Source organism: Pelmatolapia mariae, linkage group LG13, assembly GCF_036321145.2.
Source record: "Pelmatolapia mariae isolate MD_Pm_ZW linkage group LG13, Pm_UMD_F_2, whole genome shotgun sequence".
NCBI classification, from domain to species: Eukaryota; Metazoa; Chordata; class Actinopteri; order Cichliformes; family Cichlidae; genus Pelmatolapia; species Pelmatolapia mariae.
In genome coordinates this window covers 3,755,243-3,781,218 of record NC_086238.1, presented here as the reverse complement: position 1 = coordinate 3,781,218, position 25,976 = coordinate 3,755,243, and the positions used below count along the sequence as shown (strand labels likewise).

At 38.1% G+C, this 25,976-nt stretch overlaps 1 protein-coding gene across 18 annotated transcripts in view; it reads right to left on the bottom strand.

Moving 5' to 3' along the window:
- camk2g2 (calcium/calmodulin-dependent protein kinase (CaM kinase) II gamma 2) overlaps nucleotides 1-25,976 on the bottom strand; it is an 82,869-nt gene that overhangs the window by 40,436 nt on the left and 16,457 nt on the right. For all 18 annotated transcript variants that reach the window (XM_063492046.1, XM_063492036.1, XM_063492038.1 and 15 more), the window contains exon 3: nucleotides 2,693-2,752. In XM_063492046.1, coding sequence (XP_063348116.1) covers nucleotides 2,693-2,752 — 60 coding nt within the window. The remainder of the gene's footprint in view (nucleotides 1-2,692; nucleotides 2,753-25,976) is intronic.

Genomic DNA, 25,976 nt, shown 5'->3' with positions numbered 1-25,976 from the left:
CACTGAGACTCTATAGAAGATAGTAAAAATTGTATTAGACGAATAAAATAAAATAATAATAATAATAAAATAAAAGGTTGGGGCCTCATTATGCCAAAGATACAGGTACTGCAGCACCATGCAGTAACACCTGTAGTAATATGAGCCACCATGATCAGTTTCATAAGTCAGGTAAGGAACAGCAGAAGGTGCCATTTTTCATACTGGCAGGCTGAAAGCTGTTATCCAACAAGTCTTCACCTGAGTCAATGATGCCTGTTTTACAACTTTTTCCATCAGCAGTGGGTCAAAGTAAAAACAGCTCAGGGACTCATGCATGGCTAAACAGACATGCTCATATATTTAAATAAATCCCAAGGAAAGCATTCAAATCCTTCCAAGACAGTCAGCAAACTTCTTCTATTTTTTTTATTTTGTTTAATAAAAATGATAATAATGAAAGTTATTAATTGCTAGCTTGGGAACAAAGCCAGGAAAACATACACAGTTAAATGACAATATTATTATGGCTTTGCAAACACACACAAGGTCAGTGATAGAAGGTGTCTCAGTCTTCCCGGAGCACCGGGTACCTATCTGAAATGATGAGACGGTACAGTCTGAAGTCACAGTGCCGCCTGGCAGATTGGCAACAAACAAAATACCTTTTGGATACAAACCGTAAGAGACCTGCTCCCTGTTTTCATTATTTATAATTAGTTTGATACTACTATATCCCTTTTTTGGCTGATTACTGTACCATATGCATATTGGCTAAACTTCTTTCTTCACAAACGAGGATGTGTTACCAAAAGCACAACTTCAATTCAACAGAGTTTTAAAATACCACCAACTCTGTTTTCACAGGCTGATTAAAAATCTGCTCATGTCAAGGTGGGTGAAGGACCTTGAGCTCCAGAATAAAGCCACAAAATGTGCTATTTTACTCTTCTTATTCTTTCTTTAACTGAGTTACTGTTTAAGCCTCCCTGAGATCAGGATAAAGAAAAGAAAAGAGCAGCAGACAAAGGGAAAAATGCAGAGGAGGATGATAAAGAAGCAGAATTCTAGCAGGACGAATAAAACGCTGAAAACACGCCTGTTATTGTTGTTATCACACTCTATTTGTATGTGTGTGTAGTTTCACTGGCCGGCATACCAAGATAAGACATTTAGTAGTACTTTCTTAACAAAAGGGCCCCTGCCTTTTTGTTTGGATTTTTAACTGAAAGGTAGTAGTAAAACTGATGTAATGAATCTCAGGATATATGAGAGTCACACATTAAGGGACAAAATAATTATTTTATCTGCCTAAACAAAGCAGTTTGACTCTTTAGGACGGGTTTTGAGATTCTTTCACTCTGTGTTGCAGATTACCACACCAAGACCATCAAGCTTGCAAACTGCAAATCAAGTGGTAATACAGGTTTTTTTTGCAAGCTTCAGTGTAAGGATCAAATAAAGAACTATTTTTAGTGTCTTTGCTCTCTGTTTACTTGGTGGTAATTTTGAGGGAAATATCTAGTGGCCATTAACTATTCAGTGTCACATACACAAAACAATGACGCACAGTACACAAAGTAAACAGCGCTGATCGCATTAGTGCGACCAGCTGACTGAGCATGTGTTGGCGTTCAGACTCACTTTGTCTTGTTGGCTGCTGGCCAGTTGCACCATGCAAATATCCCACACAGTGACAGGCCAGGTAACTGGCTGATTTGCATATCACCTGGGGCCATTTGCTTCAAAGTTATTATTAAACTGAACAACACTGAAATGAAACCCAACTTTGGTGCAGTTGTTGTTGCTGTTTTGGTTCTATATAAAAAACTGGGCAACCACAAGGTTTCAGCTTTAAGGGAAACTGTTGGTTTTCACATTCATATTGGCCAAATCTGATCTGTAAGCAACTGAACATGTTTCACGTTTATGAAGTATAGGTATAAAGCAAAAAGCCCCTGAAAAACCAGAAGTGAATATGGCTGTAACACGTTTTCTGTTATTAAGCCCATCCTCCCTGATAGGAATGGCTTGAATATGATTATCAAAACACATGTTCACAAACTGAAGCTTCTAAGATGTTAATGAAAGTGAACTGAGAACTGTTTCTAGAACTATTTATCCAAAAGTGCTCACGACAAGTTCTGAAAGACAGAATTTATTACAGGGCTGTTGCATTAAGGTCCATTATTTGTATCTGACTGTACCCATTTAACCGTTACTCAAATAAACATTGAGACACCGACAGCTGCTAAAGGGTGCTAATATTCAGTTCAATCCAATTCAACTATATTTATATAACACCAAATCACAACAAAAGTTACCTCAAGGTGCTAATTTATGAGCACCAAAAACACAAACATGATGAAGAGGTCCAGTTAACAGCCTCAAATTAGCTGAGGTGATGCCTAACAATCAAAGCAGTCAAGCATTTACTCACACGTAACTTTTACAGCACACATACAGTTATTCTTAAGGGCAAAATCTCTGTAGCAAATGACGATGTACGGCCTATTTAAGTAACACACTGTATTAAATACAACAGCATTAAATTTTGATCTACTCTGATCTCTGGTCTGAATAAAACTGAAACAAAAAAAAGGCTGTAGCTTTTGTTTTTTTCAAAATTTCTACAGATGTTTTCATGAAACATCTGCATTATCACAGCTGTGCCACTAATCATTTAATCTCTTGGCTCCCAAAGGTCACTCACCTATGTTTGGATGTTTCAGCAGGCGACAGATCCTCGCCTCCCGCTCCAATTTCTGGTGATCTGAGGATAGAAAAGAGCAGAGAGGAAATGGTAAACACTCAGTAATAATACCAGGAGGAGAAGTCACTTTGTTTTTGTCCAGCATGCAGAACAGACCCCTTTCTCAAAATCCACTGAGTAAGTGGACACAGAATGGCGTAATGCTGAAGTACACAAAAAAAGGGAGCCATAACATTCACTCAACTGACTGCAGGCCGTGTTCAACATCACTTCTCCAAAAGCACGCTTTGAAAACAGCTTTTTCTGCAGAACTTTTTAACATATGTTCACAATTTAAGTGCTAATAAATGATTTATTTCTTTTTCTAAAGAAAAGATTTTTGCAAACATTAAAAGTTGATATCTTGTTTGGTAGGACTTCAGAACTGCCTGCACCAGCGACTTTGCGACTTGATTAAAAATGTTCTTTCAACTGTGAACTGGTTACACACAAACATATAAACATGCTTCATTTCTTTTTCTCTCCAATCTCTCCTGCTCCTCCCACTCCACTGAGAACAATCATTTTTCTTCGTCTAAACCTGACCAAAATCAATCAACTTGAACTGGAGACGACAGCAAAACACTTCATCGTAGCAGAGCCCGATGATGTAAGAGGCCAAAACAGAGACCGTAAACTAATGCATGATTACACAAGCAGACAAACAGCTGTATAGTGTACACAAACACAGACATACACAAAATAAGCACAAGCTTTTTGCACTTAGTGAAATTAGTCTTGTGGGTCTGCCCTTAATACAATCAGTGTCCAGATAATGATTCTAATGGCAAGGGGAGGATGTCCATGCATGTGTGTATGCAGCTGCATGTTTCAGGCAGATTGGTTGCACAGATACAGTAGATACAATGGATGGCATGTCCTGTTGCAGGGTCTAAGAGGTCAGGTTTATGTTGGGCTTTCCTGCCACCAACCAGCTGCTGGTCTCAGTGGACAGATGGAGTGCTTACGTGGGTGCACAGACCTCTGTGTGTGCCCCTATGTGTTTCGGTTCGAGTTCGCGACAGAGGGTTAGAGACACTGGACATCCCTAATCCCAAAAATATTAGTTTGACCATCATTTTTTAATTGCATATTAGATTATCTTCTTGATATATCTTTATATTGTGTGGCAATATCTTTTTTAATTGAAGCAGAAAATCAGTCACCAATTCCTTACTGCTTTTTTTGTAAACCTTTAGAAAACCTTCGAATTTAGTATCGGGGGGAAACTAACGTTGTACTATATACACTACATAAACACATCAAATAAACCTAATTGGAAACAAAAATGAGTTATTTGTTTTCTATCATAAAAGCTACAGATATGTACAACTCTAAGCAGAACTATGGCTCCTGTTGTGAACACCACTTGTTCTGCCCAACTTATATGGCTATCAATATACATTCACCAGACACTTCATTGTAAACATCTGTTCAACAACTTAATGCATTTAGGAGGGCAAGCACGGTCCAGACGACCTGCTGAAATTTAAGTCGAACATCGGAATGAAGATGTAAGTAAGTAAAATTTTATTTATATCGCACCTTTCGAGAATAAAATCACAAAGTGCTTCAGAGAAGCTAAAACATAAAAACAAAAATCAACCAAAAGCAAGTTTAAAAACATGAGTTTTAAGCTGTTTTTTAAATGTGTGTGTATGCAGCTGCACAGATACAGTAGATACAATTTAGGTGTCTTTAAACATGACATTGTTGTTTTGCAAGAAAGATAGGTCTGAGTGTTTTAGAAACTACTACTACTGAGACTTTTTCACACAAAATTTCTAGGGTTTACAGAGAATGATCTGAAACTGAGAAATAGTGACAAAAATAATCACTTGTTAGAACCAAGGCATGCAGAGAGCATCTCTGAATGAACAACACATTGAACGTTGAAGAAGGCCAGAATGGGTGCAATAGTTGAGTAATTATCCTATTTTCTGTACTCACCAATATCCAACAACAGAAGATTACAAAAACACACCACTGTCACAAAGCTCAAACCATCTCAGACTTTGAACATTAATTCACTGTACTCACAAGGCGTCCACAGACTAGATCTCAATCCAATAGAGCACCTATGGAATGTGGTGCATCTGCATCATGGATGTGCACTCAATCAATCTGTAGTGACGCTATCGTATCAATATGCACCAAATCTCTGGGAAATGTTTCCAGCTCCATGATGAATCTATGTTATGAAGAATTAGGGTAGTACAGGGTTAGACTTCCTGAAAGCAAAAGGAAGTCTAACCCGGTACTAGCTGGATTTACCTAAAAAAAAAAATGAGATGGTGAGTGTAAATCTATGCACTAAATAAAGAAAAAACCTTGAGGTGACATGCTCTGGTCTAACGGCCAGTCAGTCATGGTAGACTGTCATAATCAGTGTCCAGCCAAAGCTTTGAGAGGTGTTGGAACATCTTAGGTATTTTTTAAAAACAGGAATTTTCCAGTTCTGTTATGTCTCCACCACATGAAAACACAAAAACATATCAAGGAAGTAATTAATGCCATGCTGAAGCAATACATGTGTTATAAATTAGCAGATGAAAAACCCTCACTGCGGAAAGAGTTTTTTCTAAAGGTCAGTTTCCAGTTACTTAAAATGTGGTTTAACCATGAACGAAAGGCCATAATGCATCTAAAAACGCAGACTTTCCAAAATACCTATGTACATGTTGATAGAGCCTGAATGAGTAAACATACTGATACCTGCTGTAGCATGCATCATTCGCAGTGGAACACGTATGCATTCACACTGTGTCAAAGTAAATGGTTTGGTGCAAAATCAAGAAGCGCTCATGTGGTCTACTATCAATGTATTTTCATCTCTCTTTATTCGACGCACATTTTTATTTTAATAAAATGAATTTTTGAACGTTCAAATGTCAAAACATATGAAAAGTCATCACATACTATAAATACTACTGATACTGATCTTAATAACAGTCAACGTTAGTTAAAACTAACAGGAGAGGAAAGTATGATCTGTGAGTCCCTATAATGATAAAGATTTGGAGGTGCGATACAGACCAATTACATTTCCTGCATTTCACTGCACAAAGAGCCACTGGCTTGTTACACAACACCATGGCACCACACAGCGTGGTGTAGGTAGGACACAAAAGATTAAATTAAAATAAAAAACACTCTGTCTGTGCCTATTATACGCAGTGGGTACGTAACTGCAAATTCAATGCTGATGTTTGTTGCATGTCATAATATAATAAAAAAAAAATGGTACAAGCCAATCAAAGATGACATGTTAACATCAGACAGTTGTAGTTGAGGAATTAGTTGTACTGTTATGTCATGGGTAATTATCTCATGTCCTCAAATACACCATATTTTTATAAAGGTAGCTGATGGAAACAAGGACTGGCTTCCATTTTATTTAACTTACTTTTCTGCAATGAGTGACACATCTAAGATGAAAAAAAGAAAGAAAAAGGGAGAAAAAGAGGAACACAACAACAGACGGGAGGAAACCTAAGAAGACAACAAAAGATTCTTGTTAATACTGTCAGGAGAAAACTGAAGCAATCATTAATATACTAGAACTATAGGTGAAAGCATAGTGTAAACTTTCAGTCATTAGCAGATTTGGTGGCAAAACTGTCAATCAGCTGTGCCAGCTGGCATGTTCACACAGAAATCCCCACACTTTTACCAGACAAAAAGCTGTAATCAGTGAGCTAAGCTCATAGGGTGGAGGTACCTCAGAGGTCAGAGAAGGCTTCAGTTGGATCAAATCTCAGAACAGGCTGGAAAAACACTTACAGGAAAAGTGAATAGGAAATACTTCCTTCCTCCACAGCAAACACAGAGGGGACTGTAGAGTCAGTGGAAAATCAATTCGGTGGCTACCATGTAAATACATAATTTGTGGACTTGTGTGCCTACAAAATATTACGAAATCAAATTACACTTCTATATTTGACTTGGCACTCACAGCAAGACACAAATGACAGCAGTAATACTTCAATATCATTGTTGAAAGCTAATATTACATGGATACAGCCAATTCAACTAAATATATACAAAAAAAATAATATTATATATATCTGCTGTTGCTAAACTACTGTTCTTTGTCTTCGGGACTTGATTTAGCTATGCTATGAGAAACTGAGGAAGTCAATCAGTCATGGAAAAGAACATAAATAATCATGAATTCCAATAATTGATGATGCGCTGAAGTCCCTAAATATTCATGAATATCTTCTGGACATTTCCAGACAAAAACTTATTAAACCATCCCCTTGAACCTTTTTTATTTGTGTATATCAAACACAATACAATACATTTGAAATAAAAAATACAACTTTTTAATTCCCTCTGAATGTTAATAACAATGTTTAAATGTAATCCCAAGTATTGAGAAAAGGGTGGCCAGATGACTCGTTGTGTACATTTTAAACAGTTCGTATTTTCAAAGTTTTTGCAGACCTATGAACATTAACTTGCTTAAATAAAAATAAAAAGTGAGAATTGTTTCAGGTTATTTGATAATTTAAAGCTGTAACCTTTGTCTCTTCTTCCTTAATTGCACACAGGTCCGAAATTATGAATTTCCTGTGAAATCTGTTGCACTCGTCAGCAACAAGATACTACAGGAAAATACAGTAAGGGATGTAACAGTACCCTACATTTAACCCCACAACTCTGAAACAACAAGCCAGTCAGCTGTAGTGTTTCTCCTACATATCTCTGCACAGCATACACAGTGTATACCTGTCCTGTTCAGTTCAATATCTATGCTTTTTGCTTAGACTTCACAGACACACAAGTTTTGATAAGTCCAGCATTTTCAGAGAAAAAGAAAATATCAAAGCAGTCTACAGACATTCCACAACCTTCTTCTCAAAGCCATAATGGGCTATTTTGGCTGGTTGTATTCTTAGAAGTTGGATCTGCTTGCAAAAATAGGACTATTTTTCGATGCTGGCCTGATATGACGACTTTATTACGCTTGTGATGGCAGACAAGCTTGGCACCCAGTCTGCTTAGAAACACTGCAAACTGACTGAGGAGTATCAGCAAAAAACAAAACAACGTGAGAAGAGTTGGCGTCAAAAAGACAAATTTTATAGAAAAGAAAGTGACTGACAGAAAGGTAACTGTAGGCTTTTTCTAGAACCAACATGACCAGCTAATAAGTCATTAGAAATAAGACAGACGGGCTGTTATACAGGTTCTGAGAGTTGAACAGGCGACCTAAAGTTTAGAGAATTAACTCTCTAAATCTGGTATTTCTAAATGGGAAAAACATATACATAGTGTGTTTAATTCTGTGCAGTGACACACAGTTTAAGTAAAAATGGAACCATTGTAGAAGTAAGAAAATGTCTTTCAAGACATGTGCAACTACACTAATAACTAGCCAGCCTTGGAACAAAGTCTCTATCAACCGTATGTTGTGTTTTACTCCGTATGCTTGAAAGGCAATTTGCAATCGCACCAAAAAAGTTTCCCATGAGTCTAACAAAGGCGACTCTATGAGTAGGAATACATTCAGACATGTCTGTAGCAACAGCAACAACAGTTTTAAAACAGCAGAGTTACAAAAACCAGGAAGTTAAAAAATACTGGTGGCCACCAGTACTATCCCTCAGTCTCATAGCAGATTCACCTACGGTATCATTTTGAAAATCTAGGTGACACTGTTCTCAATTTATTGTGTTATAAGATTCTGAAAACTTGACCTCTACCCTTTACCTTGAGGTCAAGGTCACTGAGATTATAAATCATCTGAGATTTTTAGTAGATGCAGGTACAGCATTGCTATCAAATTCAAAATCTTACCTCACCACATTCTTGAGTTATCTCATTCTTAAACTTGGTTGCCACGCTGTCTGCCCACCCACGCAAAGATGGTAATATCCCATCAGCCTTTTGCGGCTTAGAGTAAAAAACTAACTTCAGAAATAAGAGTTGTTGAGTTTTATAGATACAATATGTTAATAATAATAATGGATTGCATTTATATAGCGCTTTTCTAGGCACCCAAAGCGCTTTACAATTCCACCATTCACTCTCACAGTCACACTGCACAAGCTACAGTTGTAGCCACAGCTGCCCTGGGGCAGACTGACAGAAGCGAGGCTGCCATATCGCGCCATCGGCCCCAACACCAGTAGGCAGTAGGGTAAAGTGTCTTGCCCAAGGATACAACTACCAGGACAGAGAGAGCAGGGGGATCGAACCGGCAACCTTCCGGTTACAGATGAGCTTCCCAACCCCCTGAGCCACGGTCGCCCTGATGTTATAGAGGTTTGAATCACTACACAGCCCACGGCCCATACTTCACTTATGATATGATAAACCAAATACCAACATAAACAGACACAAATGCAGTACAGTGAAATCCATGTCCATCCAAGTCCCAAGTCGCCACAGACACAAAAGTTAACCAAATAAACAACTCTATATTAACAAAAGACAACAAAAACAGTTAGAGTTAAGTTTTAATGACAAATGAAGCAGTCCTTGTACAGACTAGAAAGCGTTAAACAATTCTGAACATTGTTACATTAAAAATATCCATTTTCTGCACATGCTATTTTTTCTATGAAATTAACACAAAGAGAAAAAAATACCACATTGACACTTATTGGCACAGGCCCTAATGATGAATCATATATAGAGGAAGAAGTCGTGTGCATGTTTGTTCCACCATCTAGACAAACCCCCAGAGTTTACCATCCCCACCCTCTTACATATGCAAGCCCACCCTTTTGACTGCTTCCCAGAGAGATGCTGTGATATCACACTGTCTGCTCCAAAGTGAAGAGCACACAGCACTTAGCCCAATTGGACTGAGTGATGCCTGACAGTGCAGCACATCATCATATTCATTTATCCAGCCAGCCCTCTGCTTATTACTCTCTCATCTAGAAGCTCCAAACAGACAGGGGGAGTGGATGAATGGATAGACAGAATAGATGTCATCTTTCAGCATACATTAACTTTTTGAAGAACGATCCAAACCCCATGGACCATGTACATCAATTATCTTCCACTCACATGGCAGAATACAGATAATGCTTTAATAGATGCAATAACGAGAGTAAACAACATGGCTAGCTGGCAAACATTTTGATTCTGACTTTTTGTTCTATCTTCAAACTCTTAACAAATATATTCCAAGTAGAACAGCATGCACATCATAAGTTACATATTTTATGATTATGTATTTAAGTACTCAAGATGTCAGTTAGCAGCTCTGTCAAGACTGTCAGGGATCCTTCATCCTCAGTCAACAATACATCACAATTGTTCTTCATCAGATGATTCGAGCAAACATGACAACCTGCTTCCTAACCACAGATATTAGTGTGATGAACCCCTGATTAGACTCTTCATGTGAAACAACTTCAGCCCAAAAAATACCCACAGGCAGGTACTATGTTTCTAAAGCTGATGCACCAAGAACCTACTGTTAGTATGTAAGACATCCAACTTTCTATGCTTCAACATGATGAACTGTGAAAGGGAAAAACAGAGACCACGAAAACAACGTTCTACCTTTGCCTTTTGTTTCTCACTGTATGCTTACACTTACTGTAAGTAGTATAATGTATGAGAGAGCATCTGTGTGTATGGGCTGTTGTTACACACACATTTTTTGACTCGACAAAGCCATTAGACAACCTCACAATTCCATTTGAAGCCTTTAGCAAAGTTACAGTCAAGTCAATGAAAAGAGCGCTGTGAGCACAACTAAAAGCATGGCTCTCAGCCTTGTTTCCTTATTGTGCACAAACCAACATGCAAAACAACACAGCCTAAATCCACACAGACCACTTTTGGATGCTCTAATTTTATTGTCCTGAAACAAACAACCTAAATGCCACAGGGCGTGTCCTGAACCACAGCCATATTTATTCCTGTAAAGGAGTGCATGTGAAGGTGGAAGATCTTAAATCTAAAATGTTTGGCAGCATTTGGTAAGGCTAAACAGCTACGTTTCACCCTATGTATGTTAACGTTGTGTAGCCCAGCTAGAAAAAAAGAGCAGTGGAAAGTAATTTTTCGGTGTATGATGTAAACAATTTAGTCATTTCTTCCTTTTTTTTTTGTTTAAAGGAAGATGTGGACAAATAAGATTATCTGTTGTCGTATAACTTGGCCAATCAGCAGTGAGCTCCCAGCGACCCTTGCTGTTGACCTTGATCACATGACTTTCCGTAGTTGCCATTTTCGTTCTTGTTCATACAATGCCATGTGCCCCAGAAACTAATGTTACCGAAGTCGAATTGCTAGGAGTTGCAAGTGAGCCTGCTGCAGTTTTTTTTGGTCGTTCAGAGTTTCACCCTGTCATCGGTCAGGTTTTTTTCATTATCTGGTAAAAGGATGACTCGACAGATGGACCTAGTCTGAAGCAAGCCTCCATCGAGGAGCAGCAATTCCACAGTTCCAGTTAACTGGATGGCGAGCCAACCCAAAAGTGAATAGGATTTGCTGTAGAGAAAGCTGTATGCGCGCACTTTTATTTAGTTTGTTATTTTGGGGGGAAATATTGCTTTCATTACATTTGTTTGCTGCTGCTGTGTGTCAAATATAACAAATTTGTGAACAGTCTACTCTGGTGTGGTCCCTCCTTATTGATGTTTATACCTTGGGCTCCTGCCGATCCTAGATTTTCTGATACTGGCTAGTGGGAATTTGGTCATTCTTGATAATAAATCGTAAGTTGGGTTACAGTTGGGTCTACAAGCGATCATTCTGAAATTCAAGCATTAATAATCAAATAAAATTCAGAATATTATCCTGTGCTCAGGCAAACTAAGAAGTCGGCAAGGTTAACAGAAGCTATGACAGATATTTTGCAATCAGTCTGGATCACAATGTGTCCACCTGAGTTTCTACATATCCTTTGCCCATCTGGTATGCCTCAAGTAAAACCCTAAGGAAATATGAAGCCAGTCCCTTCAAAAAGTGAGTCAATAAACTCTCATGGTAAGTCCTAGAAAAGGACAACCTGCACGGCGTCAACGCATTAGCGCGGTTAGCTCGTTAACGCGTTGACGCCGTCCAGCCCCACGCACAAGGCGAGCCGCGGTAACGGAGATTTGCTGCATTAATGCGGTTATGGCGTTAACGTCATTTTAACAAGGTTAATGTTGACAGCACTAATTAAACTGTTTGTGGTACTGGTGCTTTTTTGAAGATTTTATTGCCATTATCTGAAAAAATGATCTTAACTTCTTAACTTCCAAGTGCTTCAGAGTCTTGTTGAGTGAAATTATTGTATATAATTAGTCTGTTAGCATTAGTCAGCTTAATTACCAGGTATCTGTGGTTGTGGGTGGCACTATAAAGACTTTTACACACTGAACGGGTTGTGTAATTTTACAGATCTGAACCTGATGTATAACCTGTAAAAACACAGAATGTGTTGTGTTTTTGCCGAACATTTCTCCTCAAAAAATGGAATGTAGAAAAAAACAAAGCTGACATGAAGTGACCATGAGCTGATCCTGATGTTCCAAAACGACAAAAGGAAGAAACAGAGATTCTGGGTTCATCCAACTCTCACGAGAACATAGGAGCAGCAAGAATATTATGGTTTGATCTAGGAGTTAAAGCTGTATCACGGTCAATTTCGTACATATTTCAGGATGTCAGTGGGGCAGTTTTAGGTCATGTTAGCAGAGCTGGGACCACACCTGGGGAGGTAGAGAAATCATTTCAGAGAGTCGAGTGAGCTGAAGCAGTGTTTAGCTGTGTGTCTGAGGTAAAACAGTATCATTTTACTGTTTCAGTGTCATTGTATATTCAGCACAGTTGCGGAATTTGAGCTGTTTATTCGAATCCAAAACATCCGAAAAAATCAAACTTGGTTTGAAAAAGTAAATGCTGCAAATTCATCCAGTGAAGTTACATGGTGAACAATGGAATTAAGAATAGGTGAAAATATTTCTAATGCACGAAATATTCACACGATTTTACACGTCCAGTCTGAAAGGGCCTTTCAGAGCTTATGAAATCAGTTTGTTAACCAAGCTTGCTAGTATTAGCTGACAGAACCCCACTCTACGCTCTGGTGACTTCCAGCTTGAAAAGTCTAACTAGCAGCCAAAATGCTAACACCACTGTGGTTATGTCGACACTGTTATAGAGCCTTATGTTATGCATTATATTATGTGTTCCTATTGAATCACCCTGCAGTGGCGGTCATGCTAGGACTTGCATGACAAATACTGCAATTAGTCAAGGTATGTGACTAATCTATTCCTGCCATCTTTTGTCAATACTGAACGCACACACCTCATTTCATGTAGCGCTCTATCTCACAGCAAATTCCTATTCACTCTGTGACATTTATGGGCTCTGGTGAGACCACACTTTTCTAGGAAAATGAATACATCTCAGGCCTAGTCATTGAGCTGTGTCGGGGTCTTCTGCACTGCAGACGTCTTCAGCCACAGTCAGCTCTACTTGGCAGGCAGAAAGGTTGGCAGATCAAGCAGCCTTTGCATTTTTGCTCAATATGAAGAAAAAGAAAAACGTCCTGGTGTCTCACAAATGTTGCTGACAATATATAAGTCTTAAGAAGTCCAGTCAAAAGAGCAGTGACTCATGCAGTCTAAACTTCTTGGCTGATCCTCCAGACTTTCTATTGCTGCTGCTGGTTATGATTTACTGTCTGCATGAATGGGACTAAATGATTTTTATGATTTACAGTCCATATAAACAGGACTAAATCAATGACAGAAGGAACGTGGACTTGACTAATCCTCTTTAAGTTCTTATGCACAGCGAGCAGCTTCGTGTGTTCATCTTACACAAACTATAGGATAAATGCAGTTTACTGCCTGAGTGCATTCATTTTAATACAATGATTTATTTAAGTGGCTCAGATCCAAATAAACAGTTTTAGCATTTTTTGGTAGACAAATTCAACAAAGAACAAACAAAAAATACAGTTCTTGATTAAAGACAACAAAACAATTGCTTCATTCAGATGGGTTTTTTTATTCAACCAAATTTTGGGTAATTAACTCAATAATTTATCAAACAGACTGATTTAAATACCTGAATTTCTTAACTGTCAATTTGGACTCTGGGCATTTAAAGGTTGTCTTTTTAGATTTTCTTTCTTTTTCTTTTGCAAACAAGTCAATCAGCTGATCAATGAACAAAAAAAAGTTTCAGCCTCTCAAAGACATTGCTGCTGTCAAAGGCACTGAGCTTGTTAAACTCTGGAAGGCATTACTTTCCTATTTTAGGGTAGACCAACTGATGATGAGCTAATTGAATGGCAGGCTGACAGAACTCAACAGGCAGAAAGAAAAGAGAGACATAGACTTTGGGTCAGTGTGGCCCAGAGCAGACAAGCCTATAAATAGATCCAATCCTCCTCCGGCTTACAGCCTTGAATCACACTGACCTGGCCCGCCCCGCATCAGCAAGCTGAGAGACAGAAATACAATGAGACAGAGAGTGAGCCAGACAGAGAAACAGAAGCGGAGACAGACTGACAAAGATGTACAGAGAATCAAATGAAACAAAGAAAAGGCAGATGCAATTTTCTGACACTGATTTTAAAAGATCTCTCTTAGCTTCTTGCGACAACAGGTGACTCTAGTCAGACATCTCGTCGGTGTGAGAGGTCAGTGTTGTGTCAGTGGGCCGATACAGAGGATCAGGTTGTCTACTCAAAGCCAACAGCGGAATGATGTAAATACGATAAGAAGCCCATAATGGGCATGGAGGAAAGAAATATATTGGAGAGATAATGGTGATGCTACAAATGAGTTTTATGAAACTCAAGATATGATACATACAGCTAAATAACTTTAGTAATCTGGGAGTTTTAGTTCTCCACTCCTCTTCAGCTAAAAGGGCAGTCAGGACTGCACTCAGTCCTCAAAACCCTTCACTCTTGATTAGCCTCTTTTTTTATCCGCCTCTGCACTATGCTAATTAGGCAAAAACAGACACCATCGCTGCTCTACTGGACCCCAGAGACTGACCTAGTGCACTAAGTCAGCCAAGAGCAAAATGAAAAAAAAAAAAAGCAACAAGAAACAAGCCTTAAGCCATGTCCACACATAAAGCTTGTCTCACAATCCAGGCTCTGGTTGATTAGGTAACTCACTACATTTAGGGATGCAGACATGCTCAAGATGACCTGCTGAAGTATAAATGGAACAGCCTCAGAAAGATGGTTTCAGTGACTTTTAACATGTTTAAGAAAATGCTGATCTACTGGGATTTTCCCACACAGCCATTACTAGGATTAACAGAGAATGGGTCTGAAAATGAGAAAATATTCAGTGAGCGGCAAAATGTCACAAAGCTCAGCTTGTTTCACTGTACTCAGATTGCCTCCATAGTGAACAGATCTCAAACCAATAGAGCCCCTTTAGGATGTGGTGGAACTGGAGATTTGCGTCATAGACGTACAAATATGCAGTAACTGTGTGACGTTGTCGAGTCAATACAGACCAAAGTATCAGTTTCCAACACCTTGTTGAATCTATGCCATAAAGAATTAAGGCAAAAGGGGTCCAGTACTAGCTAGGTGTAACCAACAAAGTGGCCAGTGAGTGTATTTTACTAATAAAGACTGCTCTGAGGTTGTCTGGTAAGATAGATCTACTTAAGTCTTTTTAGACAAAGACAGAAATCCCAAAACCCTACTAGTGTTACTGCATGCATGATAAAGTGCCGCTCTTCCCATGCTGTCAAACTCCTCTAGCTTTTGGGAGTCTACACACCTTTCTGCAAGTTTCCCACAGGGGCAAGTTTAAAGGAGTTGAAGTTGTGGTAATAGTTGTTATCCCATTGGTCAAAGAGAACTTTTCTAACTAAACGCTGTATGGGGTCCTGGCACAAAGACACAGACTCCATTCACCATGGTGTGCTGCAACCTGATGTTAATGGTCTCTGCCAGCAGGTCAGCTAAGGCCTCCTTAAATTTCACAGAGCGGCTAAACGTAACACACAGTAAGCCATACACACCAACTAAAGAAATTTCCCTTTCATGTGATGAACATCATAAAACAGACAATGTTACATTAAAAAACAAAATGAGGGAAATAGGGACACATAGTGTGTCACTACATGTTTTGGCTGAGCTACTCTGATACCTCTCAGACCCCAATACATAACAGAAAACGATCAGAAAACTCCACTTTTGGAGATTTCTTGTGTCACTGTCTGCCCTGTAACTTTCAGCTTCCTTTTGAAAGTGGGCCAAGACGTCTGATTGGTGTAGTTTATCTGAATATGCTCATAATATTTCTAGGTTATCCAACTTACAGTAGACAGAACTGACAATGGCAATGCTTTGCAACCTCACACATATACTTCGAATTCCAAATAATGTGACAAAAATATTTGCAGATTTGTTTGTCTTGTTAATTCAGTAAATACTCTATTCTGTTTTTTTACCCTACATCTGAGAACAGAAAACAACAGAGTAACTCTTGCTCTCATAAATGCAAGTTTATCTTGAGCACATTTCAAAATATAAACATCTGATTTATGTCAATAACATAATTTTAAACGACTGAGCAACCAGGGGGTCAGAACGACTTAAACCTGGATAATGATACTTTGCAGACCAGGCACGTGTGAGAGATTTTGCAGACGAAATAAAGAAGCGGCGCTATGCTGTAGACACTGCACTAGTTCAAAGTTAAGGCCAGACCTGCCTCATTAAATTAATGAAATATGTTACATAAAAATGGGGAGGAAGCAGTTTCATCTAAACATTTGTGACCGGGTGGAAAAATTCTTCTGTTTAGTTTTATGGGCATGGAGGATATCAGGGATCCCCATTAATATTTCCACTAAAATGGGCTGGATGAAAAATGGGCACTGAATATGTGTAGCTGGATGTCTACCCAAACAACAACAGAAGTTTTTGGTTTTACTTTTCTCTTAAAATGCACTTTTTGAAATCAAATAAACAAAAGCATGGGTGTACATAAATGTGCCTCATTGGCTGAATACAGTAGCTTCTCTTTCCTCTACACTAACTCAGCTAGTGGTTTCTCCCAACTTCTACAGATCTCCCATGACGTTTTATGAGAGTACATTAAAGTTACGCTCCACAAGAAATGTTTTTGCTTTCTCTCAATTTTTCCAGCAATTAAAAAATGTATTTGCTAATTGCTTTGCTAACTGGACACATCCTGAACATATGTGTGACAATGAGTTCCCATCACTCTACTTCTCAATTATATCTGCCACTGGGACATTTAAAATATATCAAAATAATTAACGAAAAAAAGTATACCTGAGCACACAAATGTTTAAATGGGTCCTAGCAACCTTGATTGGCTAGGACCCATTAAACATTTGTGTGCTCAGTAGATCAGGGCATGCTATTCAACATCTAGCTGTTTTCAGGAGTAAAGAAATATCAAGCAACATTGAAAAAATGTGTATATTAGCATCCTGAGCCCAGAAGTGATGTGTCATGGGGTAGTTTTAATGGCACATGTAATCTAGGTTAATAAAATGCTGCTTTAATTCATGACATTTAGTTTTGTTTCACAATTTCAAAGGTCAGTAGTTGGACAGAAAAGCTTTGAAGTGGTGTTTTAGTGTTTTTGCTCCAGTGCCCACCATGTAAAAAGGGAGAGCATTTCTCTTATTATCAAGTTTCTTGAGTGTGGGTAAACAACAATATGTATGTCTAAGCCTTTGGCAATGAAAGCAGAAGACACAAATCTGATGCCAAGTGGGACTGACTGCCAGTTAACATCCTGAAATTTGACTGGCTTTTTTCCGAGTACTGCCATTTGTTTGTAGCTGCCAGAAGTTGGCGTTTCCTTAAAGAAAAGCGCCACCAGAAACAAAGCAGATTACTTTCTATAATACAAATCTAAAAGCTTGCATTTTGAAAATAAATAAGTAAAGGTGGGGATTAAATGAAATGGCACATACCTGCCACAGGATGTTTAAACATCTGAAATCACAGATTTTATGTGGTAGAGTTGTAGCAGAATTGTTCTCTCCTAGCATGCAACAAATATTTTTGGAGATTTTGTGTAATGTTTTGAGGATCTTTTGGGATCCCAAATGTGTTTCTGAGAAGAGAGATAAAAAATAAATGCAAATTGTGCTGTTTTAGGCTCCATTTTGGAGATTGCTTGTGTCACTGTCTGCCCTGTAACTTTCAGCTTCCTTTTGAAAGTGGGCCAAGACGTCTGATTGGTGTAGTTTATCTGAATATGTTCATAATATTTCTAGGTTATCCAACTTACAGAAGACACAACTGACAATGGCAATGCTTTGCAACCTCACACAGACTTCGAACTCCAAATAATGTGACAAAAATATTTGCAGATTTGTTTCTGTCTCGTTAATTCAGTAAATGCTCTATTCTGTTTTTTTACCCTACATCTGAGAACAGAAAACAACAGAGTAACTCTTGCTCTCATAAATGCAAGTTTATCTTGAGCACATTTCAAAATATAAACATCTGATTTATGTCAATAACATAATTTTAAACGACTGAGCAACCAGGGGGTCAGAACGACTTAAACCTGGATAATGATACTTTGCAGACCAGGCACGTGTGAGAGATTTTGCAGACGAAATAAAGAAGCGGCGCTATGCTGTAGACACTGCACTAGTTCAAAGTTAAGGCCAGACCTGCCTCATTAAATTAATGAAATATGTTACATAAAAATGGGGAGGAAGCAGTTTCATCTAAACATTTGTGACCGGGTGGAAAAATTCTTCTGTTTAGTTTTATGGGCATGGAGGATATCAGGGATCCCCATTAATATTTCCACTAAAATGGGCTGGATGAAAAATGGGCACTGAATATGTGTAGCTGGATGTCTACCCAAACAACAACAGAAGTTTTTGGTTTTACTTTTCTCTTAAAATGCACTTTTTGAAATCAAATAAACAAAAGCATGGGTGTACATAAATGTGCCTCATTGGCTGAATACAGTAGCTTCTCTTTCCTCTACACTAACTCAGCTAGTGGTTTCTCCCAACTTCTACAGATCTCCCATGACGTTTTATGAGAGTACATTAAAGTTACGCTCCACAAGAAATGTTTTTGCTTTCTCTCAATTTTTCCAGCAATTAAAAAATGTATTTGCTAATTGCTTTGCTAACTGGACACATCCTGAACATATGTGTGACAATGAGTTCCCATCACTCTACTTCTCAATTATATCTGCCACTGGGACATTTAAAATATATCAAAATAATTAACGAAAAAAAGTATACCTGAGCACACAAATGTTTAAATGGGTCCTAGCAACCTTGATTGGCTAGGACCCATTAAACATTTGTGTGCTCAGTAGATCAGGGCATGCTATTCAACATCTAGCTGTTTTCAGGAGTAAAGAAATATCAAGCAACATTGAAAAAATGTGTATATTAGCATCCTGAGCCCAGAAGTGATGTGTCATGGGGTAGTTTTAATGGCACATGTAATCTAGGTTAATAAAATGCTGCTTTAATTCATGACATTTAGTTTTGTTTCACAATTTCAAAGGTCAGTAGTTGGACAGAAAAGCTTTGAAGTGGTGTTTTAGTGTTTTTGCTCCAGTGCCCACCATGTAAAAAGGGAGAGCATTTCTCTTATTATCAAGTTTCTTGAGTGTGGGTAAACAACAATATGTATGTCTAAGCCTTTGGCAATGAAAGCAGAAGACACAAATCTGATGCCAAGTGGGACTGACTGCCAGTTAACATCCTGAAATTTGACTGGCTTTTTTCCGAGTACTGCCATTTGTTTGTAGCTGCCAGAAGTTGGCGTTTCCTTAAAGAAAAGCGCCACCAGAAACAAAGCAGATTACTTTCTATAATACAAATCTAAAAGCTTGCATTTTGAAAATAAATAAGTAAAGGTGGGGATTAAATGAAATGGCACATACCTGCCACAGGATGTTTAAACATCTGAAATCACAGATTTTATGTGGTAGAGTTGTAGCAGAATTGTTCTCTCCTAGCATGCAACAAATATTTTTGGAGATTTTGTGTAATGTTTTGAGGATCTTTTGGGATCCCAAATGTGTTTCTGAGAAGAGAGATAAAAAATAAATGCAAATTGTGCTGTTTTAGGCTCCATTTTGGAGATTGCTTGTGTCACTGTCTGCCCTGTAACTTTCAGCTTCCTTTTGAAAGTGGGCCAAGACGTCTGATTGGTGTAGTTTATCTGAATATGTTCATAATATTTCTAGGTTATCCAACTTACAGAAGACACAACTGACAATGGCAATGCTTTGCAACCTCACACAGACTTCGAACTCCAAATAATGTGACAAAAATATTTGCAGATTTGTTTCTGTCTCGTTAATTCAGTAAATGCTCTATTCTGTTTTTTTACCCTACATCTGAGAACAGAAAACAACAGAGTAACTCTTGCTCTCATAAATGCAAGTTTATCTTGAGCACATTTCAAAATATAAACATCTGATTTATGTCAATAACATAATTTTAAACGACTGAGCAACCAGGGGGTCAGAACGACTTAAACCTGGATAATGATACTTTGCAGACCAGGCACGTGTGAGAGATTTTGCAGACGAAATAAAGAAGTAACTCTTGCTCTCATAAATGCAATGTCTTGTTAATTCAGTAAATGTTCTATTAAACAATTAAGTGCAGCTACACATAAAAAAGGCACTAGCTGTCTTTTTTTATAGTTTATATTGAAACAGAAAATAACACTATGGAACATTTCATTCAGCAGGTCAGCCTGACACTGAAAAGAGCAGAATCTTAAAAGTTTAAAAGTAGTTTCTAAAACTATATGTAACATCTCTCTCACTCACCTGATATGCACAGATCACGTTGCAAGCCCACGTTGGGTTTTGAGACAAATTTCACACTGCCAGCTTCGCATAGATCCACCAATGTAAGATGTATTCTGTCCCATTGTCATACTGGGACATCTGGCCCAGTTCATACATGAGTTTCTTTTTCTAAATAAACAGAACAGTTTGTAACCCCTTCACTAGAAAACACAGATTTACCAACTACAAACACGACAAAGTAGCCTGTTCAGGGTTACTCTTTACGCTAATGTTCAGGATGTCAGCCTGTTTTCATTACAGAATGGTAAAATTAACATCAAAGTGTTATTCCATTTTACCTGGCTTATATCTATATGCAAAATATACAGAGATTAGTTAGCATATACTCACTGCAGAGGATGATCCACAGTGATGTACAACCCCCATCTGCAGCTGAGCACTGACTGACTTTTCCCAGCAGAAGAACGTCCAGCAGATTATTTAAACCTTATATTAACCTTTATAGGCTACTGTGTAGTATCTATAACTGGTAAATCTGTGTTTTCTTGTTGCTACGAGTCGTTCTGTTTACTTAGAAAAACAAACGTCCACTTTACTGGGGGGGGGGGGGGGGCATGTATGCAGTGGAAGCTGTTAACTGAATGGCAGATGTTAACTGAATCCATCTTACATTTGTGGATCTATGCATGAGACAGATCTGTGCATAGTAGGCAATTTGTGCTATGCGATTTATATTTAAGGTTTTGGAGTGAGCGAGACAGATGTTAGGTGTGTTTTTAGAAACAGACGCACAGAACGGTCTTCATAAGGTAAAGTTATCGGATTTGTGAGTTGAACTTAATAAATTGTATTAGTATTTCTTCAGGTTTTGATGTACCCATTTGTAAAATAGTTTTACGTGTAGTCAAATTGCTTTGTATTTGTGTGTGGATTGAAGCACTCGCTCGTGAGGCCATTAAAAGTTACACACAAATCATCGCACACATTTGTAAGTCTTAGTTTACGCTTGTGGACATATCGTATGCATATGCAACACTTTTGAGGCAAATTTCTCTCCATAAAGTAATAACGTCATCTGCAACAACAACAAAAAAAAGAAAGATGTTTGTTGTAAAAAAGGTTTTCTAGTATCGTGCAGAATCCCTTTTTAACCTTCACTTCCATATCACTTAAACTGAGAAAATCCCATCATTAGTGCTGCATCATCATCTCATCATTTTTGTCCAGTGACCCCAAAATAATGTTCTTAATATCACTGGTCTTTTAGAATAATGGATCAAAGCAGAAAGCTATGCAGCATGTAAAAGTCTTACAGTCAGTAGCAGAAACGAAAAAGTGAAGTCATGGTGAAAAAAAATAGTGGCACATTTAAATATAAATAGTCATTTCAGTCATTGCTACACAATGGTTTTTTTCTTCATGTTATCTCAGCTACACTGTGGCGTAGCTAAGCAAATACAACTCAAGATTAAAAGGTAAATTAGATTTATCAGAACTACTCTGACAGCTCACTATGCCACATGTTATTAAAGACATCTGAACACGTAACAGCATCGCAGCTGTAGGAGCTGTTGAACACATCCCTGCTGCGAGTTTAAACAACCAACTATTCAGACTGTGATAACTAACGCAGGTCATGAGGTTAACAAAATGTGAATGCACTATTGATATAAGGAGCTCATAATTTAGTGGGTTTTTTTAAACAAAAGTAAAAACCCTCAAGTACTTTGAGCAAAGAACTAAATTAAGACTATAGCCAGAAACACATGAACTGAACTGTATTTTCAAACAAATAACATGATCACTACTACTCAATATTTACAAAAAGCACACAATTACATCTACTCTCCATGTGCTCTTTCTGACCCATAAAGTGAAAGCTGGTAACAGGTTAGTATAGCAAATAGATGGAAACGTATGGAACCCTAGAATTCATTTTTTTAGCCGAATGATTTAACTACACATTAAAAACAGCATTAATTTTCTAACTACACCTCTTTTATCATAATTTCATCATAGTTAAAAACCTTCCTGTTTATTGTTCAGCCAACTCAAAACCTGATAGCCACAGCTAACTTCGGCTAATCTGACATTTTATATAAGGAACATAAATTTCTCAAAATACTTTCACTGTTCTTTGGCATTTAATTTTAAATGTTGCATGATGTTCAAATGTAAACATTCTCTGTGTATTAATCTTGATGAAACGTTAATTTTTAATTTTTTCTGTTAAGCAAATTGGAATTTTTAAAGTGTGAACGGCTCAGTGATGCAATGAGCTAATAGTTTGTTGTATATGGACGGATTAGCCTTAACACACAGGATCAGAAACCATAAAAGCTCAGCTGTGGCCAGTACAGGCTCAGAAAGTGTTGTGTAAACAATGAGTTAACTGTGCTGTTATCACATTTCCCTCCATGTGTTTTTTTTGCAGTAGCAGAGCAAGTCTGAATGGTTTATTTTGTTCACATGCACACTATGTTATGACCACTTCTCAGTGACTGAAATCATTGTTAAGTTGACAAATGTTGCCACAATTATACTCCAAAAATGCTGCAGGATAAAAGTGATTAAGAGACTCTGACTTGGACAAAACCCTGCACAAGGTGTCTTTAATTTTAGCCAATTATGAAGACTGGAATGCACAAGTTACTATTCTTAACCTAAAATGATCCAATTTCACTGCATCACTGTAAGCACTAAGTGGTGACATCAAGTGCTCTGATATTATAGCAGCTCATTTTGTAATTATAATTCACAGATGATCGAGTGCTTCATTCCATTAAAGGCTGCACAAAACCATCGTTGCTCACACCGACACACAAGTGTGTCAAGGCAGCAGCAGGCCCTGAATAGGACGTTTATTGTGAGCAGGCTTTTATTATGAAAGGCTGTTTTGATTGTAACCTTGGAAGCAGACACAAACGCAACAACCATGCTGGTGATGTGCCAGTCGAAAGGAGGACACACTTCAACCAAACGATGTGGCTGTGCCTTCGACTCCACTGAACACGTTTATTAGAGTACTACAAGCTGTTGTTGGAGCTACAGAGCGGATTTAAGTGGGGATTATTTAATCATTTTAACTTGGCCGGGAACTTGCGGACAGGTGTCATTTGTTACTATTAAACAGATAGCACTAAAAAGGCACTACATAGAAAATAGTGAAACAGACTTTGTAATTTTGATCTACTCTGGGTGTGTGTGTCTGTGTCGCTTGTCAAACATCCTCCTCCTGGGAAAATAGCAGCCTTGATCAAAGAACCCTAAGTGCAAATGGAGATAATGACAACAACGGTGAACAAATATTTACACAGATCACCATCCTATGTGTGCGCATGCATGTTTGTGTCCTTTTTTTCTTCTTCATTTAGAGCCTAGCAGAGATGTCAGAGTGGTTTTCTGGGTATGGCTGGTTTGCATCTTGTAAAACGAGCACTCAAAAGCATACACCAATAAAATAATTAGATACGTAAAGTGGTGTGTTGAAGAGTCAACCGTCTGCTGCCTGGATAAATAACCAGCTTTAAAGAGGAGATTACTAACTGAAATGAGGGTGAAATGTGGTGAAAGAAGTTAAATGAGGCAAGAAATAAATGTGTTTAGAAATATGTAGCTCATAAAAAAAGTCTAATTTGGCAGGATGAATATCAAAAAGCCACCATAACTGGCTAAGCAATTCAAAAACCTTCTCTCTGTGCCATACCTAAAATGTTTTTAAGGTGACTTCATCTGTTTGCTGTCCAACTGCTTTAAGGGCTTCCCATTTTCCTCTCCCACCTACTTAACACTGTCTCCAACCTCACAACCCACTCGAATTCAACGGTGCAGTGCAGTTTGTCAGTAAATCGATCTTTCCAACAAGTTTTTTCTGTGTGTTCAGTGTTTCTTTGTACAACAGACCTCCACAAAAAAGACAACAAAAAAATACAAATCTATGGTGCAGCATTAGCTTGCATGTTTCGCCACTATGAAATAGAATAATCTGCATCATGCATTTGGTTTACATCAAAATAAAACAGAGATAAATTGCACTTTAAAGAATACAGAATCAAAATCTATAGATTTCAATGAACGGCCAAAATCTCCTCATGTCATTATGCTGACAAATGTGCACAATAGAGGTTGAGAAGAGTTTCAACAGGCAGGTACATCTCTCTACTAGTTATGATATTAAATATGGAGCAAGTGTACTTTTATTTTTCTTGGCTCATTGTTCTATGTCGTGAATTAGCATTTGGCATTTGCTCAAAGCCACAGACACTGATCATGTCAGCACTTTGAATTGAGCCATTACAGTTTATGCCTGGAGTTCACTGTGTTGACATCACAGGTTCTATGAAATGAATGTTAATGAGTGTGTACTCAATCCCTGTTGAGGGAGTTTCAATTTGAATTTGCTTTGGTGGCTGCTGTCATATTATAAGTGGACAAAAGGTCACATCCTTTAAATGCATTTTCTGAAAACCATCAATCTGACCGACAGCACTGCCTTCTGATTGGCCGACCTCACGCCTGAGGAGTTTGTGTTGTGAATTGCAATCCAAGTTACCATTAAATATATGGTGACAAAGGTGATGTAATCTTAGCCATCCGGTGTTAAGGACTGCATGAAATGTAAGGTAGTTGTTACCACGGTGAAAAGCTGTGTGATTGACAGCATGACAGTAAGCATGCGATTAAGAGTGGATTATCCCTGAAGAGTAGCCGGCAGACACACATACGTACTTTACCCACAGACAGCATTAATGACCATTTCAGTCACTTTATCTGATTAATCTAACGTTAAATCAGATTTTGTTTTTCATTTAAATTTACTCTACTCAACATCATGATCATTTTACACAAATGTTGTTGTTGTTATATTCAATTACCAAAGTATGCCCTTGAGTGTACATTACAATAGGCCGACTAGTATAAAGCATTGTTTATGAGGGTGAATTTCTTTAAGTGTCTGTAGCATTATAACAGTTTAGCTGTGAAATCAGACTAAAAATGAACCTAAGTTGTACAGTTATATACTGCGTTAACCATCATAAAAATCCTGTGATTGATCTCCACCAATACAACCCAAAAAGGACCAGCTTTCGCACTAAAGGTAAACCATTAAAACCACTTTCATCTATAAAAATACTTGTTTATTTTCAGCTCAAACAGTACAGTATAGACCTGTGACCTATTTCAGGTGGTTTAGCCTCCAGCTCTCTCCACAACCTTGAATTTCAGAGTTTTTTTTCTCAACTATTTTTGATTTAAGCAGGTAACAGGAACAGTAGGCTAATAAGATAGATCAAGCCTCAGTCATACAGGCTCAGAAACTTCACCCTGGAAATCACTGGTCACTACAAGGTTTGTTTGTTCTCCGATAGATTGGCAAGTGGCTGTTTAAAGTCGCTTGCTAGGTCAAATCAGTGGCCAGTAAGATTCTGCAACACAAACTAATTGTTTTGGCCATCTAACATTTGCACAGAAGACCCCGAGTTGTCTGCAAACACTTGCTA